This window comes from Molossus molossus, unplaced genomic scaffold (assembly GCF_014108415.1).
Source record: "Molossus molossus isolate mMolMol1 unplaced genomic scaffold, mMolMol1.p scaffold_m16_p_20, whole genome shotgun sequence".
NCBI lineage: Eukaryota > Metazoa > Chordata > Mammalia > Chiroptera > Molossidae > Molossus > Molossus molossus.
Genome location: NW_023425356.1, coordinates 42,521,232 through 42,541,673, shown reverse-complemented (window position 1 = coordinate 42,541,673; position 20,442 = coordinate 42,521,232). Strand labels below are relative to the sequence as shown.

At 50.3% G+C, this 20,442-nt stretch overlaps 1 protein-coding gene across 1 annotated transcript in view; it reads left to right on the top strand.

The window, feature by feature from the left end:
* Positions 1-18,644, top strand: part of LAMC2 (laminin subunit gamma 2) — a 52,048-nt gene extending 33,404 nt beyond the window's left edge. Inside the window, exons 8-23 of the mRNA XM_036272833.1 lie at positions 491-603; positions 1,700-1,918; positions 2,526-2,708; positions 3,317-3,562; positions 5,551-5,696; positions 6,642-6,798; positions 7,112-7,317; positions 8,466-8,545; positions 9,519-9,674; positions 10,189-10,333; positions 11,463-11,612; positions 12,117-12,231; positions 13,321-13,520; positions 15,459-15,617; positions 15,711-15,810; positions 18,199-18,644. Of these exons, the coding sequence (XP_036128726.1) occupies positions 491-603; positions 1,700-1,918; positions 2,526-2,708; positions 3,317-3,562; positions 5,551-5,696; positions 6,642-6,798; positions 7,112-7,317; positions 8,466-8,545; positions 9,519-9,674; positions 10,189-10,333; positions 11,463-11,612; positions 12,117-12,231; positions 13,321-13,520; positions 15,459-15,617; positions 15,711-15,810; positions 18,199-18,452 (2,629 nt within the window). The 3' untranslated portion in view covers positions 18,453-18,644. The remainder of the gene's footprint in view (positions 1-490; positions 604-1,699; positions 1,919-2,525; positions 2,709-3,316; positions 3,563-5,550; positions 5,697-6,641; positions 6,799-7,111; positions 7,318-8,465; positions 8,546-9,518; positions 9,675-10,188; positions 10,334-11,462; positions 11,613-12,116; positions 12,232-13,320; positions 13,521-15,458; positions 15,618-15,710; positions 15,811-18,198) is intronic.
* Positions 18,645-20,442: the final 1,798 nt, after the last annotated feature.

The window sequence follows — 20,442 nt, the reverse complement described above, 5'->3', positions numbered from 1 at the left end:
GGCTGGTGATGTGATGCATCACGATGCCTAATTAAGACGGATTCGATGTAGAAGGTGGAAGCTGACTCCTGAAAAGAATAAGTGAAATGTGCTCAGGTAACAAATTACTTAAACAACAAAGCCAAAATGAATGTCGCTCATCAGGATCTGAGTTGAAGAGCAGAGCTCTTTGAACTCAGATGTTTCCAATATTAGGTTACACGTGACCACGAACAGAACGTGGTCTGTGGACTTGGACCAGCACTAGATGCCATGAACCCTAGAGCTCGGCCCCCTAACTGGGATGCCCTCCATCACATCCTGTGGGGTTTGCGCTTCCCACGGAGTGAGAAAGCTCCACATCTGTGCCCACGAGGACGTGTCTGCTGGTCCCTTGCCCCCTACTCTGAGCAGGACTGTGAAGGGGCTTGGCTGTTGCCACATTCCTGGCATAACTTGTCTACGATTTGAAAAGAGTTGGATCTTGAAGCTTTGGGTTTAAATCACGCAGATTGAATGAACACCCCAGCAGTAACTGGAGCCCCCAGCTGAGTTACTTCGAGTTCCGGCGGTTACTGCGGAACCTCACAGCCCTGCGGATCCGAGCTACCTACGGAGAGTACAGTAAGTGGCCGGGGGAATGGAGCTCCCTCTTCTCAGGTGTTCACTGTTTGCTTCAGCCCTCGAAGGTCCAGCCACCCAAACAAGTAGCTATGCCCTGGCCGGTTTGGCCCAGCGGTTGGAGCGTCGGCCTGTGGACCACAGAGTCCTGGGTTCGGTTCCCGCTAGGGGCATATATCCAAAAAAAAAAAAAATCAAACAAGTAGATACACTACGTGATGGTTTCCACGCAGAGTTTCTACACTGCACGTTTCGGTTCTAGAAGAAGTGAGGAAAGAGGAACGTTTCCCTAAAGAGAGGCCAGCACCAACGGAGAGTGCGTGAGGCCGCCTGCTGAGTTCAAACTCAGGAAGCTGATGACTGGAGATAATCTGCAACAAACAGGCCACGCCCTTAGCCGGGAAACGGAACCTGTGCACGGACCTCTTTATCCCTGGGTGGCTCTCCCTCTGGGATTGTACTTGGTGCTGCGTGTTCAGGCATCACCGTGCAGTGTGTTAACTCCTTTCACCAAACGTCGCACGGGGGGCCTCCTAACCCCAGGGAAGTTATGCAGGGGAGCGTTCCTTCGCGTCCTGGCATTCCCGTGGGAAGGAGGCGTGGCGACACGCACTTTCCACGTCACCCGAGCAGCGGATCACGCAGGGCGTAGAGGGAGTTTCCTGGCACCGTGCTGAACCTGGACTGTGTGCCGAGCACAGTAACGCAGGCACTGTCCTCCTTAGTTTTCACAGCAAGCACGGGAGGTAGACCCCACGGTCACTTCCCAGTGGAGGAGACACAGTCGGGCAAAGGTCATGTGACCTGCCGGTTCCCACGGCTTGCGGGGGCGGGGCCAGAGTGTCAGCTCTGCTTCTCTGACCCTGGAGCCCGCGCGCTCATTCACGGCGCACTGCTGTGCCTCCGCGCGTGGCGTGGCGAGGCGTGGCGAGGCGTGGCGTGGCGAGGCGTGGCGTGGCGAGGCGTGGCGTGGCGTGGCGTGGCGTGGCGTGGCGTGGCGAAGGAGCACCGCCTGTGATAGGAAAGACAGAGCCAAAGAGAGGTCTGACTGTCGGCCTCTCCCCGCCACGTGCGCCGACGAACCCGTCCTCTGTTGTAGGTACTGGGTACTTGGACAACGTGACCCTGATTTCAGCCCGGCCCGTCTCCGGGGCTCCCGCACCCTGGGTTGAACAATGTGTATGTCCTGTTGGATACAAGGGGCAGTTCTGCCAGGATTGTGCTTCTGGCTACAAAAGAGATTCAGCCAGACTGGGACCTTTTGGCACCTGTATTCCCTGTAACTGCCAAGGGGGAGGGACTTGCGATCCAGACACAGGTGAGTGGCATGAACCCCTGGAGGGGGGGCTGGGTGCAGCCAGGTGACTGGGGTCTCCCGTGGATGAGAAAGACTGTGCCTGAACTCACTTCGGAGGCGGGGAACGATGAAGAGAAGCCGGGGTGGGCTCGGGGAAGACGGACACGGTGCTCTGTGCCGCTCAGCCCTTCTCATGGTGGAAACGCCATGAGGCCGTGGGAAAGGTGTAGGTTACAGGAAAGGCTGTCCTGGCTCAGTGGTGGCCGGGGGGAGCTGGTGTTGAGTTGCAGGAATTGTGTGGGGAGATCAAAGGCAGTGTCAGGGCCTGGCGGAGTGTGCCAACAAAGGGTGTCAGGCGTGGGGCAGGGGCCCCGTGGGAACTGCGGAGGGTAAGGGAGTGTGTGTCTACTCCGCATGGGAGGGTGAGGGTCAGATGCAGGTCCCTGCCATGTTTGGGGTTGGTACTGGGGCAAAGGTGAATGCCAGTAAAACACTTTGAAGACAGCTTCAGAAAGGAAGGCTTTGAGTTACTGAGCCCTGACCCCCAGACATGGCCCATGAGAGGAAGTGTCGAGTCCCCCCCACCCCCGCTCTTTGCCTTGCTTCTCCACCTTCCTCTGCCCCCCAGGAGAGTGCTACTCGGGGGATGAAAACCCGGACATCGAGTGTGCCGACTGCCCCCTCGGCTTCTACAATGACCCGCACGACCCCCGAAGCTGCAAGCCGTGCCCCTGCCGCAATGGGTTCAGCTGCTCGGTGACGCCTGAGACGGAGGAGGTCGTGTGCTATAACTGTCCCCTCGGGGTCACTGGTAAGGCCAGCGCCTGTGCCACTCTGTCCTGACGTCGTGAATTCCCCGGGCCGAGCTTTTATTCCAAGGGATCGCTAGGGAATTACAGTTGCGGAGGGTTCGTCTGAATGGGCTCATTCAACATAAGAAGATTTCCATGCCCGGGAGGCAGGTGGGTTGAGGAAGGGCTGGGCGTCCGGGAGGAAGCATCTCAGCTGTCTTAGGAGGTTTCTAATTAGCCGGTGAAGTTTTTGGACAAAAGACGCTTTAGGTCAGTTTTTACAAATGAGCCAAGGTAAAGAAGGAAAACTTAGTGACCTTTGAGATGTCACCTCTGTCTGCTGGTCAGCCCAGGAGAAGAGTTCGTTTTTCAGCAGAACCTTGGGCATTTGCTCCAAACCTGACTTTCCCCACCGTCTGGGTCACTGGGGGAAGCCTCCGCTGCTCCGTCTTCAAACCTGTGACCTCCTGCAGGGCAAGAGCCACCCCCACCCGGGGTCCTGCTCCTGGGGCTGTTGTTTGGGGTCCAGGGTGGAAGCTTCTCTAGCCGGTGACCTGTACTTTCTGCCTCTGCGTCTGATCTTGCTGCTGATGGGTGACGCCCTGGGCTTGGCCCTTTGTTCTTGCAGGGGCCCGCTGTGAGCTCTGTGCTGACGGCTACTTCGGGGACCCCTTTGGGGAACAGGGCCCAGTGAGGCCTTGTCAGCCCTGTCAGTGCAACAACAACGTGGACCCCAGTGCCTCCGGGAACTGTGACCGCCTGACGGGCAGGTGTCTCAAGTGTATCCACAACACGGCCGGTGTCCACTGTGAGCAGTGCAAAGCAGGCTACTTCGGGGACCCCTTGGCTCCCAACCCAGAGGACAAGTGTCGAGGTAGGACTGCGTCCCCAAACAGGTGCATGTACACATAAGCTTGCTGGTGTGTACACATGTAAGAATGTCCAGATCGGCAAGACCCACGGCAGGTACCATCGTGATACCACTTTGGTTTCTCTGACCAGCCGGCCCATGAACAGCCCAGACCTGTCGCCTGTCAAAGGCCTTCGACCAGTTCTCCCTGCGGCAGGGCTGGGACACCGCTGGCGGGTGTTGGACGGGTAAAGCTGGGTGGGAGACGCGAATAAGGACAGGTTTCCGTTCCCACGTGGGAGAGGAGATCAAGCGGGGCCGTGTGCTCTGCCCGGGCCCCTGGTGGCAGGGAAGTGGCCGCCCACCGGTGAGAGGGGAGTCATAAAGCCCGCCGCTGAGCCTGAACGAACAGGGGGAGGGTGTGGGCTGTACAGTAGTCTAAGGGACCCTCTCAGGAAGTCAGAGTAATTGACGCGGGGAAAGGTAACAGTCAGAACGTCTCCTAAGGAGACCGGCTTCAAAGCAGCAGCTATTGGGGGGGGGGGGGGGCATTCCTGATGCTGCTTCAGATCAAAGCGGATGTGCGGAGCGGGCCTAGGCTCAGCCCCTCGCTCAGAGCTCGGCGCAGGCGATACTCAAGGTCAGCGCTAGGGAGCCGGCCTCACCAGACACCCGTGGTGGTCCCCGACCAGGCCTGGCACCCGGAGCGTAGAAGCTTGTTTATTACAAAGTCTGGGGTGGCTCTGGGGACCCAGATTGGAGGACGTCTGGTTCCCCAGGAGGTCTTCAGGGAGCCCAGAGCCCCCCACTGACACCAGGGTCTCCACACCTGGAAATGCCTGACCTCGTGCACCCCGGGACCTCTACCCAGGGACACAAATCCCACTGGCCCCGACCCCAACCTGTGGGTTTGCTGTGGTGCGCTAGAAAGTTCCCTGTGACAGGGAAAGCCCGCAGGACGCTGGCAGTACTGAGGTCAAGTTTTCGGCATACCTATCATAACGTCCTGATTCTGCCAGTTAACTTCCGCGAGCTTCTTTCCAAATACGCATGACTAATATTTCACTGGAAGTCGTTGCAGAGGTAACACCGCATAAAGTATACTGGCAACCATGAAATTAACATTAATAGGGATTTCACTGGGTGTAAACCATGCATTTCTTCACTCAACTACCTTTTGCCAAGCACCTACTAGGTACCCAATGTAGAGCTCGCTACTAAGGTTATATTGATGAATAAGTCAGTACCAGCTCCCAAAGAGCTCATATGCTAATAAGGAAAATACAAATATGTGAGCAAATAATGACAACATAGTTAGATATGTGATTATCAGTACATGCTGAGTATTTTATGAGCACCCAAAGAATCACTGTACCTCCATTAGAATGATGTCTCATCCTCTGTTATATCCTCCGCTTTTAGAACAGAACGTGGCACATAGTAGGTGTGTAATCAATTTGACTGAATGAATAAAGGTGGTGCCTTTTACTGCATTGTATACATCAAAGGCAGCAGGACAGAAGGGAAAGAGCATTGGCTCTTTGCAAGTTCTTATTCCAGCTGGCCATTTACTTGCTGTGTGACCTTGGACAACTTACTCAACCTCTCTGAGCTCATATTCCTCATCTGTACAATAGAGGGAGATGTCCATATCTGGTACAGATTAGGCCAAGAAAAAATACTATTCACCTTGTGAGCAATGCCAGAGTACCTGCTGAACATGCAACAGGCTTACAATTTAACAGGAAGAAAAAAATAAGTGCCACCCAAAGGTTGGACTGTCGTAATATTTCTTCATCCACACGCACAGCAAACAAACTTGCCAGATGATTCCAGAGACCTCCCTGTGTTAGGAGTATGCTTGGAGCCATAGCCAAGAGATAAATCGAACCCAGTGTGAATCGATGGCACAGTATGAGTGCTGACGTGAGCTTCTTTTATTTCGCCACACCTCCAGTTTCTGGAATTAGCTTGACGCGAATGCTTCCTCTGTGTCTGTCTTTTGTCTCTAGCCTGCAACTGTAACCCAGCGGGCTCCGAGCCTGGGGAGTGTCGAGGTGATGGCAGCTGCGTTTGCAAGCCAGGATTTGGTGGCCTCAGCTGTGAGCACGCAGCATTAATCAGCTGTCCAGCTTGCTACGATCGAGTGAAGATTCAGGTGTGCATGCTGACCAACCCTCACTCTCACGAGTGAACTCTTTAAGTGTCTACTGGGTGGTTCTGTCACAGATCTAGGACCCTCCTAGGTTCCTTGGGGATGGGATAAGGGTTACTATTTTTTTCTTTTAAAATTACTGTATTAAAAAATTCTGTATAATAGTAATAATACTTCAGATTTGTGTTCTTATGTGTGTCATTTTCAAAACCCCGTTTGTAGATATTGTCTCATTGGATAGTTGTGATTGCTTAGTTAAGTTGGGAGAAAAAGCATTCTGACCTCAGTTTTTATTGAGCAAACAGCCTAAAAAAATTTGCAGTTTTTTATAGTCACATGCACAGGTAGAACTGAGAATCCCACCCATGTCCCCTGACTCCAAGTTCAGTGATCTTTCCACTATGATGTACCACTTCTAAGGATTTTTTCGAGAGGTGTCCTCATAGAACAAAGGAAGAAAAACATAAATGTACGAAAGCTCTGAGGAGTCCCGAAGGTTCAAGGCCATCTAAATAGGAATGGCTTCCAGAAACTTCTTGATAATGTTCCAGAGAAGAATGAAAGTGATGTTGTTCATTATTAAATATTGTCTTGCTGGAGTGAGGGGTGGGGAAGAAAAGGCCCAAATAGAACCCTAAATGTAGGACGAACTCAACCTGTTTTTAAAATGTATCTATTTAATCAGCCCTCTATAGGGCTGTTCTAGGCATTATACAAATCTTAACTCATTTAATACAAGTCATGATTCTATGAGATTATTATTATTATCCCCATCTTATGGATAAAGAAGTGACATGCCCAAGGTCACACAGCTAGTAAGTAGTCTAGGCCAGGGGTCTAGAGTCAGCTTTGAACCACCATGACCTGCTAAGCATCTCTGGGCCCTTTAGCTTTTGGAACCCGGTGTGCGAGCATCATCTGTTCTGATCCTCTTCCCTGTGGCTGCAGATGGATCAGTTTGTGCAGCAGCTGCAGAGCCTGGAGGCCCTGATTTCCAAGGCCCAGGGTGGTGGTGGAGGAGCGTCCAACCCAGAGCTGGAAGGCAGGATGCAGCAGGCTGAGCAGGCCCTTCGGGACATTCTGCGAGAAGCCCAGATTTCAGAAGGTGAGGAAGGCCGATTGCCCTTCGGCCAGGAGCGAATTCGTGGTCCCGGAAAGCATTGCCAGGCTAGGTCATGACTCTTCTGCGGTGTCAGTTCAGCAGGGATCTGTGCCCAGCCTTGCGGAGGGGGAGGACCGTCTGTGACATTCTCCTGGGTAATGCATGGTGGAGATCAAAGAGCAGTTGCCTGCATTCGCTTACAGGTTCCACTATTTTGCCAGAGGCCAGTCGGAGTCACTTTTTCAGCCCTCTAGTGCGTTTGATCACTGTGCTGACTTCAAAGAAGCTCACCCTCCCTTTCCTTGTTGGTGTTCAGGTGCTATGAGGTCTCTGACTCGCCAGTTGGCCAAGGCAAAGAGCCAAGAAAATAGCTACCGCAACCGCCTGGACAACCTCAAGATGACTGTGGAACGGGTTCGGGCCCTGGGCGGTCAGTATCAGAACCGCGTTCAGGATACGCGGAGGCTCATCACTCAGATGCGCCTGAGCCTGGAGGAGAGCAAGTCTTCCCTGCACAACACGGTAGGTGGCGCTGGGTTGGGTCCTGAGATCACCGCTGGGCCCACCTGCAGGCATCACCGGCCTGCTGGCCCTTCCTGAGGTTTTCTCGTCCAGCCGGCAGAGAGCTGGACTTCTCTCCCTCGAAACACTCACAACTGACTCTGTGCTCTTCAGCGTCCCAGAGTTTCCCATTTTGCTGCTTTATGTTATTCTCCCTGGTGCATTTCTTGTAACCACATCCCCACCCTGGGCCTGTCTCCTCTCCCTTCTCCGCGGCTCTCCTAGCACGCTAGCTCCCAGCGGGCGGGGCTCGTGTCCATATTTACAGTCTCGGTCCCTCGCACAGCGTGTGGCCGGGATGTTGCTGCATGAATGAATAGATAAACCAACAAAAGAACAAATGGAAAGAAAAGGAAGGAAGGCAGGGAGGGAAGAGAGAAGAAAGGAGCCCAATGAAAACATGGTTCTGAAAGTGGGAAATAAAAATCGTTGCCAGTGGGGGTGGGTAGAGGTGGAAGAGGGTATATGGGGGGTAAATAATGATGGGGGAAATAATAAAATAAAAATAAAATAAAGGGAAAAAAATGTTGCCCATCTGATTATCTTGATGATGTAGTTTGTAGTGCGGTAGGAAGGCGAGATTTGAATGAACACCTTTGTGTTCAGAATAAAGAAGGCAAAGTTGATAATTATGGACGTGTAGGTGAGAGATGAATAAGGGAAATGAGAAGAGAATCAGATATTAGGCTGAGGAAATGAAGGATTTAAAAAACAATGTGTATTCAGTTTAAAAATAATAATGTGCGTTGACTTTTTTTATTACAAAAATGATGTTTACTGTAGACAATTTTAAAAATCCACTTTGATCCCATTCCTAAGAAATAACCAACATTAAAACTCGATATGTATGCTACTGGACTTTGAATACATACGGAAGTAGAAACGTGTATATTTTTGATGCATCTCTTCCTATATCCAGACTTTTTCTGAACACGAATTTCAGCTTTATTCTTGTGTATACTTTCCTTATTGTAATGATCACGGTGACTTGGGACCCCGTGTTTCGTGGTGTAGAGGGCTGTGTGGTTGATGAGTGGTTCTGACAGGACAGATGCGGAGCCGGCTCCACGGCCAAGGGCAAAGCCTTAACCCCTTTTCCTTTTTCGCAGAACATCCCTCCCTCAGACCACTACGTGGGGCCAAATGGTCTGAAAAGCCTGGCTCAGGAGGCCCTGAAGTTGGCAAACAGGTGAGCGTGTTAGGGGTACCCCAGCTCTGCCAGGCCAGCTTCGACCCCTGCCGGGCGTGCAGCCCTCAGCACTACCATCAATCCCTCCAGGCTTGTTTTTAACCACTTGACCTTTCGTGTGTGTAGGTGGCCACTGGACACGGTCATTTAGCAGAAGCTGGGGGTCAGGGTGTTTCTTTCTCAGATTTTGCTGTGACTCATGACATGGCCTTGGTGTATGTCAGATGAAATTCCTCAGGCCCCAGAAATGAATCCGCCCTTGGAAAGGAACACTCTGCAGCTTTGAGGGCCTCCCAGGCTCCCACAGCGAGTCTGGGAACAAGTCGCAGTGGGTCTTTGCCAGCCCGTGGGGGCTAAGTCTGCAGAGGGGGGGCCTTCCTCCTGAAAACCAGCTCTGCTGGGCCCCCATGACCACAGGCAGCTCCATGTCCTTGCCGACTCTCAAAGCTGCCATGCTGGAGAGGCTGCTCTGTTAACCCAAAGGGCATTCAGTCTGCAGAGGGGCTGGCGCCGGCCTTTTAGCAGAAACTGCCTCCGGAGTTGGTGTTATCTCTTTCTAGAACCAGGAGGACAAAAGCATGTGGGGGCCTTTATTGACAGGCTTTGTCCCCCCTAGCGGTGGCCCAGTTTAGAGTTATAGCAAAAGTGAGGAGGGGGTTGGATCCTGGGTGAAATAAGAGCGAGGGTTTTGTGTGTTTTTTCCTTGTAGAAAACAGCTTACAAATGCAATATTTTATCGCCCTGATACTGTCCCAGCCACCTCCACCCTCCACCCCAGGCCTCTCCCGGGTATGCCATAAATGGAAAAGATCCCCAGAAAGCCTGTAGGACACCTTCGGCTTCTCCATAGTTCCTGTAATTCCACCAAACTGGGTCAATTCTATTTGACTTTGCTCCTCTCCCTTCATTGACATAAAAAGCCTCAAGGAAGCCTGCTCTGAAAACTCAAATTCTTTATTTTTGATTCTTTCAGCCACGAGGAGTCAGCCAATAGCATGGAGCAACTGGCCAGGGAAACCGAAGGCTACTCCCAACAAGCTCTGTCGCTGGTGCGCAAGGCCCTTCAGGAAGGCGGCGGTGGCGGCGGCGGCGGCCTGGACGGCTCTGTGGTGCAAGGGCTGGTGGGAAGGTGTGTGTCAGCAGGTCCTCACGGGACCAGTATCATCTGCAATGCCCAGGCATAATGCAAACCACGTTTCTTTAAAAAGTATATTAATAATAAGAGGGACAAGAGAAGGAGAGTGTTACTTTGAGGCAAAGCAGAAGCCCTTAAGGCTGGAAGAAGGAAAGGTTGGTTAATCTAAGTCAGGTTTGTGTTTTGATCGAGAGATTGCATGCTTGGAGATATGGTCACCTCTGTGGTGTTTGCAGGATGTGAGTACACCCATCTGGTGGCGTGGAGGATATGAGAATAATGTATTTATATCGTCAGGAATTGGGAGGCTTGGGTTGAATTTTCCTGAGCCAGCCTATGGCAGTTTTAAGGCTTATGTTCTGATGGTAGCGGGGAGCCCACATTTGACACACAACCTCATTTGGTTCTCTGATAATTCCAAGGACACGCTTTTAAGACAACAGGGTGGGTTTTTGCTTTTAAGAAAAAGAGTGAATCCTCTCCAAGTCTCTGTCTTTCCCCTCTGCAGACTGGAGAAAACGAAGTTGCTGGCCCACCAGTTGTCCAGGGAGGCCACTCACGCTGACATGGAAGCAGATAAGTCTTATCAACATAGCCTCCGCCTTCTCAGTTCCATGTCTCAGCTGCAGGGAGTCAGGGATCAGTCCTTGGAGGTAAGCACGTCTCACCTGCGTGCTGATTTGCAGAAGCGCTTTCTTCCCTGGGGGTTGGTTCCATAATGCGGTTCAATCATTCAGCTTTGTCTCCATGTTGACCTTTCTGGCTCAGATAAGGAAGGGTAAGTTTCCTTGTCATTATCTATTTCCTTGTTCTTTAACCCCATTCTTGGTCTTTGAAAAGGCCTCGGCTCACATCCTGAACCAATTAATGGATAAAAGTTTTATATCTGTTTCCTACTTCTGGGCACTACTGAAACCTGTGGGAAATTCTTACAGATACAATCTGATATTTGGGTGAAATCTGTGGTATATCTCTATGTATAGCTGCTCAGAAGACTTGTGCCCTTCTCTTTATTTCTGTCATCAATTCCAAACTTAGATGAAGAAGATCGGGCTTTCTGCCAACCACAAAGAGTTCTCACGATGGTTTCGGTGAAAATGTTCCCATGTATATATAAACTCAAACATAAAATAATAATAATCAAAGCAGACAGAAAACCTGTTTGAGGATGGTGGTATGGGTGGAAAAGGGTAAGGGGAGTAAGGAGTACAAACTTCCAGTTGTAAAATAAGTCATGGCCATGTAAAGTACACCACGGGGAATGTAGTCGGTAGTATCGTCATACCAGTGTATGGTGGCCGGTGATTACTAGACTGACTATGGTGATCATTTTGTAAAGCTGAATCACTGTGGTGTGCACCTGACACTAATATAATATTATATTTCAACTATAATTAAAATACTTTTAGCCCAGCCAGTGTGGCTCAGTGGTTGAGTGTCAACCCATGGACCAAGAGGTCGCCGGTTCGATTCCCAGTCAGGGCACATGCCCAGGTTGCAGGCTCGATCCCCAGTGGGGTGTGCAGGAGGCAGCCAATCGATGTTTCTGTCTCTCTCATCCTCTCCCTTCCTCTCTCTCTAAAAATCAATAAAAACATATTTTAAAATAATAATAGTAATTTTTAAAAAGAAGACCTGCTTGCCGCCTGGGCATCTGCTTTAGCCATTGTGCCTGTTAGACTTCGGGCCTGTATGGTTTTAAGTAATGATGGCAGCCCTGAGGGGACTGGTTTGGTAAACTGGTGAGCGGAAAGTCACCTCATCCCTTTCCCTGGCTCCCAGGAAGAGGCGAAGAGGATCAGAGAAAAAGCCGACTCTCTCTCGAGCCTGGTGACACAGCGTATGGACGAGTTCAAGCGTGTGCAAAGCAGTCTGGGAAACTGGGAAGAAGAAACCCAGCAGCTCCTGCAGAATGGAAAGAATGAGAGACAGGTATCTTTTGAATCCGTTCACTCAACAAACGTGTATGAAATGCCTACCATGTGAATACATGTGGGTGGGGGGGAAACACTGGAAGTTCTCTAAAAGGTTATGGTGCAGCTGCAGATAGAGGAGTAACTGATACAGAGACCTTGATGTGATTAGCTCAGCTCCGCCCACCGAATCAGCCTTCAAATATAGGGATAGGACTCAGGCCTCCTGGGTCCAATTTTGGTCCAGCTCTGTCTGCTAGCTTGGCTTCAGGAACCATTCTTGTCTCTGACGGTGGACTAGAGTCAAGATTGTGCTCTGTGTGGGACCCTTTTGGGGCGTTGGGTTATACAGTTCGCTCTGTCCCAGGTTGTGGACGGCTTTGCTGCAGTAGCCCTAGACTCTTGGGTGAGTTATAGACCCTGTTGTCGCGGAGAAGTGCGCTGCAGGGGTTTTGCTGGCCGGAATGCCCTTCCCGGGCATATGTTACACTTACACGAGTCTTGTTTGTCTGCCTCCTCACAGCAATCAGTTCAGCTGCGTTCCCGTGCCAACCGTGCTAAAAGCAGAGCCCAAGAAGCACTAAGTATGGGCAATGCCACTTTTTATGAAGTTGAGAACATCTTAAAGAACCTCAGAGGTGGGTAGTTCCTGCTTCAGGTCCCGGGAGCGTTTTAAAGGTGTCACCCTGACTGCTTTATTTTGAATCCTCATCTCTCTACGTGATAGGAACATTGGGAGTATTAATAGACAATAAATATCTTTCTAAAGAAGATGTTTTCATTAATGTTTGATACAGGGCAAAGAATTGAACTAGATGTCATAAGGCTTGAGGTCCGACCTCTGCCAGGCCCTGTGACCAGGCTGAGCTGGTCCAACCTCTGCCAGGCCCTGTGACCACAAGTCACATAACCTTTCCAGACCCCTACTTTCTGTTTAAAGGAAGAAAGTAAAGCTGAGTGATCTCTAAGGTCCTGCACAGATCCAACATCCCAGTGTTGTACAGATATTTTTTTTCTCTTTTCTTTTCTTTTCTTTTCTTTTCTTTTCTTTTCTTTTCTTTTCTTTTCTTTTCTTTTCTTTTCTTTTCTCCTTCCCTCCCTCCCTCCCTCCCTCCCTCCCTCCCTTCCTTCCTTCCTTCCTTCCTACCTGTCTCTCTCTTTCATCCCTCCCTCCCTCCCTCCCTCCCTATCTTCCTTCCTTCCTCCCTCCCTCCCTCCCTTCCTTCCTTCCTTCCTTCCTTCCTCTCTCTCTCTCTTTCTCTTTCTCTCTCTCTCTCTTCCCTCCCTCCCTCCCTTCTTTCCTTCCTCCCTCCCTCCTTTCCTTCCTTCCTTCCTCCCTCCCTTCCTTCCTTCCTTCCTTCCTTCCTCCCTCCCTCCCTCCCTCCCTCCCTCCCTCCCTCCCTCCCTCCCTTCCTTCCTTCTATTTTTGTAGCTGGTTGGTTCCAACACAGGCCGTTTTGTCACAGCATCCAGCTCCCAGGAAGTTTGGGTTTCTGCCTTAGAGCTTTGGTTAAAGTTTTCAGGCTTCTTCACTAAAGAACAACAACACTGATCCTAAAGCCCTGGGATTTCCCTCACAGAAAGACCTGTCTACCTGTTCTCTCCACCCCTTGACCATGTCACTGGCCGCTGAGGGTTTCAGGCTCTGGCTTGAAGCGTTGGGCTTCAAAGATGTCTCGTAAGTCTGTTTTCACCTTCCTGGCAATGTGTCCTTATCTTCATTTCAGAGTTTGATCTGCAGGTTGGAGACAGAAAAGCAGAAGCTGAAGAGGCCATGAAGAGACTGCCCTACATCACCCAGAAGGTGACAGATGCCAGTGACCAGACCCAGCAAGCAGAGGCAGCCCTGGGCGGTGCTGCTGCTGATGCCCAGAGGGCGAAGACCGCAGCCAGGGAGGCCCTGGAGATCTCCAGCAAGATAGAACAGGTACGCAGGCGGCTGGAGCAGCTCCGCACACAAGGCTCCTTGGAACAGGAAGGAGCACTCATTCCAGAGCATTCCAGAGCACTCCAGAGCATTCCAGAGCATTCCAGAGCACTCCAGGGTTCTTTTGACCTCTAGGGCCGAGTCCTGGTGTGGTCCGTGGTGGCCCCGCATCCACGTGGGCGCTCCTGTTGTTGATTGATTCACAATCCATCACTGACTGAGGGCTAGAATCCTTCATTTTCCGCTCCCTTTTTGGACAACACCCAAGATTATTTTTATAGAGACTATTGTATTAGTTTCCTAGAGCTGATATAACAAAGTACTATAAACAGGATGACCTAAAACAACAGAAGTTGATTTTCCCACAGTCCTGGAGGCTAGAAGTCTGAAATCAAAGTGTCAGCCGGGCCCTGCTCTCTGAGCCTCTGGCTACTAACGTTCCCACTGGTGGCGGCTGTCGATTCTTACTGTTCCTTGGTGTCCCATCCAACATCACTCAGTCTCTGCCTCTGTCATTTCATGGGGCTCTTCCTGGGTGTCTCTGACTCTTCCTTTAAGGACACCAGTCATGTTGGCTTAGGGGGTACACTCTAATGCAGTATGACCTCATCTTAACTAATGACATCTGTAACAACCCTATTTCCAAATAAGTTCATGTTGTGAGGTTCTGGGGGCTAGGGCCTTACCATATTTGTCTTTCAGTTGGGGGAGGGTGGACACCCTTCAACCCATGACAAGGACCTTCAGTGTTTTGGTTCCAGATTCTGAAATTCTGGAGTTCTTGGTCCCTCGTCTCTGTTCTCTAAGCTCCACTTACTCGTTTTTCTCTTCTCTCCCTCTGTGGGCCAGTGCTTGGTGCAGGGGTGTGGAGATGAGAGAGACCCAGTCCTTCTCTTTCAGGAGCATTTGGTAATGAGGAGAGACAGATAAGTGACACTTACAGCCCCTCTGTGAAATGCTCCACGAGGGTGTTTCCCAGCCGCGTGAGAGCTTCGTAGTTCTGATTTAAGCGTGGCTTCTACAGAGCCAGCTCACCTCTAGACAGCCCAGAGGGAGCGCTTGATATCTGGCCTCACTCTTGGACCACTTGATAACTTGCGAAATTAATCTCTCATTTTAGGTCCCTTGATGGTAGAGACCAAGTTCATGTGTCTCCCTTTCTATGGCTTCTAGCACAGAGACATTTGCAATTTAGTGCTCAATCATAGCTACTGATAAGGTTTGTCCTAATAAAAACAAAACTCAGCCCTGGCTGGTTTGGCTCAGCTGTTGGAGCGTCGGCCTGCAGTTCAGAGAGACCCGGATTCGGTTCCCGCTAAGGGCATGTACCTCGGTTGCAGTTTGTCCCCGGCCCTGGTTGGTCGTGCGGGTGGCAGCCACTCGATGTGTCCCTTTCACGTCGATGTCTGTCTGTCTCTCTCTCTCTCTCTCTCTCTCTCTCTCTTTCTTTCTTTCTTTCTCTCTTCCTCTCTCTCCCTCCCACTCTATCTGAACAAAAAATGGAAAAAAATGTCCTCGGGTGAAGATAAAAACAAAACTCAAAGCTGTAGTCCATTCTCAGGACCCCACACTCAACTCTCTCAGGGAATAAAGTCACTGATAAGACTAAGGCAGCAAAGAAACATGACAGAGAATGAGATGAGCTTCTCATCCTCGGGTTCCCCAGCTTGTTCCCATAGTGCTCACCATTCGGTGAGCGTTGACTTGGGAGGGCAGCAGTGTCTCCGTGCTGACCCTCCTAGTCCCCAGGCACACACCCCAAATTAACTTGTTTGAGGCAGAGCTTGGGAAAGGGTGTGTCCCCAGGGCGGACTCTCTCCTTCATCTCACTCCACCAGGGCCTGGCTGCAGCTGTATTTCTTCTGCAGTTACCTTTGGAATGTTTCTGTACCTCACCCCTCTCTTTCCTTCCATCCATGGCTCCTTTTCATCTTCCAGGAGATAGGGAGTCTGAACATGGAAGCCAATGTGACAGCAGATGGAGCCTTGGCCGTGGAGAAGGGGCTGGCCACTCTGAAAAGCGACATGAGGGAAGTGGAGGGAGAACTGGCAAGGAAGGAGCGGGAGCTCGACATGGATGTGGACGCGGTGCAGATGGTGCGTTCTCGTGGCTGTCCCTGGGCGATCCCTGTAACCTTGCCAGTGCGGGAAACACCCTTTCAAAATGAGTCTGGGTGTGTTTTTTCTCAGGTGATTACAGAAGCCCAAAGAGTTAACAACCGAGCCAGTAATGCTGGTGCTACGATCCAGGACACACTTGACACCTTGGACAGCATCCTACACCTAATAGGTATGTAGAGCACCCCCAGCTTCAGCTCTGTGCCCCAAGCCTTTCCCAGGAGACTAACCAGACCCGGCCCTGATGAGTGGGAGTCTCAGCTTTCCTTAAGGGTGTCAGGAAATTCACTTTGTTTCCAGGCCCGGGTACTTCGGGCGGTCTACCGTATGTTTTCTGGACTCTGTGTTAGCCTCTCTAAGATGGGTCACTGAGCACCTGTTTCTCTTGGACGTGAAAGTCTCCAGGCCAAAGAGCTGGATATGTTTAGGGAAGGTATATTGAAGCTCAGATCGGTTAATAATGTCCCACGGATCACAAAGTAAATAGTGGAGGCAGAATTTGAACTTCACAGCTGAAGAGAAGACTGGACAGCTGGCCAGTCCTGCTAAGAACTCTGGCCTTGATCCTGAGAAGCTAATCGACAGCTACAAGCAGAGGAACACCGTCATCACTGTATATTTCAGACAGGTCACGGGGTGGCTGCAGAGGGGGCTTGGAGGCGGGTTAGGCGAAGGCAGCCTGAGACTGCCCAGGAGATTGTTGAAGGAACTGGGGGGAGAGATGACGGAGCCTTCTCCGAAGCAGTGGAAATGGGGAGGACGGAGGATTCTCGCAGTCTGGGGAGTCCAGCATCACGAGCGGATTCTGCTGTGTGTCCCTCCCCAAACCAGTTACACCTGAATGTAACCAGCTGTGGAGACTTGAGCTGCCTGGTAGATGACCCAGAAGAAATATGAAGGTGGTAGGTCCATGAGATACTGCACACGTGTAGGATAAATAGCTTAGATGTTACAGTGGGACAACAGACCGGGTTTCCCCACAGATTCTTTCCAAAAGAAAACTGATTTGAGTTAGAATCCTGGATTTAGGTGGAACTGAGATCGTGCTCGCACTTGGCCTGTTGGATCAAGCTTGGACCACAGCAGACAAGCAACGAGGTATTTGGTCATAGACTCCAGCCTCCTTCAGGAAAATCATGCTTCTACTTGTTTAGTTCAACAGAACAACTTGAGAACCTGATGTTTCTGTGGAGTATCATCCACCCTGAGAGACCAGTATTGTCTGTGTTGTTATCCTAATGGGTCTGCTTTGTGATCCAATGAGCCTCAAAGAGTAAAGTACCCTCCAAGGGTAAAAAACATGATCCAGTTGAGACTTTTAGAAGGTTTGTTTAGTGTTCTGTGAAAGTAATGAGACCAAGAGGGCCTTTAAGGAGAAAATGAGAGTAGGGAGAGGCTGGTAGATAACTGGTAAACCAGGCACAATGCCAGGTTTTTCATGGTATAATATCATTTAAGTCTTGTTATGGTCCTGTGAGGTGGGATTTATTATTTTATTTCACAGAGGTATAAACTGAGGCACAAAGAGGTTAATAACACCCCCTGGATCACACAGTAGGTTGTGGAGGCGGCATTGAAGCCCAGGTCTCTGTCCAGCGCTCCTGCTGTTTGGAACAGCTCATGCTGCCTCCCCAAGGACATCGTTATTCTGTCCCCAATCTTAGGCAACTTTCTCTGCATGTCATAGGACACTAGATTTGTGAATTCTCCCCTGCCCCCAGGTGAAGGATTGATCCACTTTGTTAGGGTGTTGTTTCTACTCTATTTGCTGTCTTCAGTCCTGGAACAGTAGCATTTTAATTGCTCCAGGTGTAATAAACTCATGCAATTGGATGCTATCACTCAGCTTAGATAGGTGAGGCCACCAGACCTTGACTTTGAACTGACCAAGGGGCGCTGAGACCTTTTCAAACCAAATGAGTCTGGCCAGGTGCTCGTGATGCCGAAGTTAATTTTAGATCGCTTATGGGGGAAACACACCTGAACAACTGTGACTGCATTTCATATTGGAAATAAACCAACATCTGGCTGGATTCCCGGTGTTTCAGGCCAGCATGAAATCATGCGTCATGTCCTAACAGCTGGGATCCATCCTCCCAACAGCAGAGCAGAGCTTGGCCTCTATGAAGCTGAAGCCCAGCCAGTTTCGGAAGGTCCCCCAATGGGAAGCAGCAAGATACCGCTGAAGGTGGCGCCGAAAGCTTAATGTGGGGTTGATTCTGATCCTAGGGTGAGCTCAGCTCCGCATGACCTTCAGCCGTATCTTCTCAGAGCATGCTGACGCTAATGTGAAAGGAGAAATCCACGCTTCGTATTGCTTCACTGTAGCGCTCAGAGGCTTGGACAGGGCGTTTACCACACAGTAACTCGGCTAGTGCTAGCAGCACTCTTTCTGGATTATTTCTAGTTTACAATCAGCCTTTTAAAAACACAGGGCATCTTATTTGCTCTGGGCAGGGGAAAGAGGAATTAGTCAAGGGTACAGAAGGGCCCGTGTATGTTTAAGGGGATCTAACCCACAGCTCTTCTCTGTTAACTCCTTTCTCATTCTCTGTAACAGACCAGCCTGACCATGTGGATGAAGAGGGGCTGATTTCATTAGAGCAGAAGCTTTTCAGAGCCAAGACTCAGATCAACAGCCAGCTGCGGCCATTGCTGTCAGAGCTGGAAGAGAGGGCAGTCCGGCAGAGGGGCCAGCTCCGTTTGCTGGAGACGAGCATAGATGGGATTCTGGCTGATGTGAAGAACTTGGAGAACATTAGGGACAACCTGCCCCCAGGCTGCTATAACACTCAGGCTCTTGAGCAACAGTGATGTTGCCATAGTGATTTCTCAACTGAGGTTCTTGGGATACAGACCTCGGGGCTCAGGAGCTATCTCATGAGGGTGGGGTGGGATGTGGACATTTGAACATGTTGTCAAGGCATGCTCAGGTCAACTGAACCAGACCCCATCCCTGAGCACTTGGCCAGACAAATGTCTTATTGCACCAATGTGATACTCTTTGCTTCCTGGACAGTGAGGCAAATAGCATCGAGTAGGAGACTGACCAAGGGCCTGGACCCCAAGGGTAGACTGGATGGAAGGACAAAATGTACAGGCAGATGACTGTCTCAGGATAGGCATAAACTGAGTCCTGGACCACGGACAAGTGCTGCTCATTCTTTGAGTAATGTGACCAAAGGAAAATATTTTAACTTCGCTCATACATAAAATTCTTCCTAATGTCAGAACAGAGAGTGAAGTCCAGTCATACTGTGGCCAGTAAAGTGCTATGGACTCATCGTGCCCGGTGTTCTTGTTGACCCGAGTCCCTTCCACTTACCACGCGTATGTTGACCTGTGCTCCGCTTTCAAGCTGGAAGAAGTGAACCGTGCTGGAGGGAGGGCTGCAGGGCCAGCCCCTCTGGAGCAGCGACGCTGGTGCCCTGCTGCCTTCAAGTCCTCCTGGGCCTAGAGCACAGCCTTTCTCCTGATGCCCCGGCATCGCCCCTCCGGCACCTCCTACTAGCAAAGCGAACACTGGCGACTCACGTTTGGGTTTCAAAGTGGTAGAACAATGTAGCTTGGGTGTTGAAAGAGGTACAATATTATCTAGAAGATGTATTAGTCCTAATTCAATTCCACTTTTCAAGCATTAAAAATTGTCTGCCCCTCTGTGTTTTACCTTCTCTCTCTCCCTGTAGCAGAGAATGTTCCTACTCACATTGAGTTGGGTAGAATTCAGCCTTCCATCCATCCTTCCATTCATCTTTACAACATATATTTATTGAGGACCCCCTGTGTGCCAGGGGCTGGGGTACAGTGGTGACATAGTCTCTGCCCTCGTAGAGTTGATTGTCTAGTGAGGAAGACTGACATGAAAAAAATAAATTTAAACTTACAAATCTTGTTGGTCACAAGTGGTGTTTATTGCAATAACCATCTGGTTTGCAGCCTCTTTTCTCAACAGAACATGTGTTGCAAGACACTCCCTTGGGAGCACTGGGTTTTGGCAAAGCCGACGGCTCTGGGTGGTATGCTCCAGCTGTCCCTCTGCCCCTTTCCACAACCTGTTGCGACAGACTGTTGAGTCATGATAACTCCAGTGGGAATTGCTGGAAAAATCAGAGGCATTGCTGAAAAAAATCGGCTCGGAACACATGGTACTGCTTCACCTCTGTATTTCCTTGGCTGTTCATGAACGTGTTTTAAATAAAGAATAAGTCTTAGATGCCTGCGGTCGGTTCCTAATTTGTTAAACTCTAAGCCTGAGGGGGCGGTCCTAAAACCATGGAAACCGAAATACCACAGAAAGAGCAGGAAGTCCTAGAGTTAGCATCCTTAATTATTTTTATTATTTTTTTCTTTATTTTTAGAGGAACAGGGAGAAAGAAACATTGATGAGAGAGAACACCAATTGGCCACCTCCTGCATGCCCCCCACTGGGGATCGGGCCCACAACCTGGGCATGTGCCCTGACCGGGAATCGAACCAGTAACCTCTTGGTGCACGGGTCGACACTCAACCACTGAGCCACACCGGCCGGGGCCTTCATTCCTTTTTCTGAGCATCTTGTCTGGCCCTTTGCAACCATGAAAGTGCTATGTGAGACCTAACTGGTACTATCTCTTAAGCATGAAGAATTCTGAGACACCCTGATCAAGGTGGGGGTTTCATTTCGGTGAATATGTTTGTCTTCTTTATCAGCTATGGAATACAGGTAAACTTGGTAGCTTGTGGTACATTGCCCATGCTCTCTAATCAATTAAAATAGAATAAATTAAGATTCTGAATTAGCCATCTACCCAAGTGCTGAGGATGC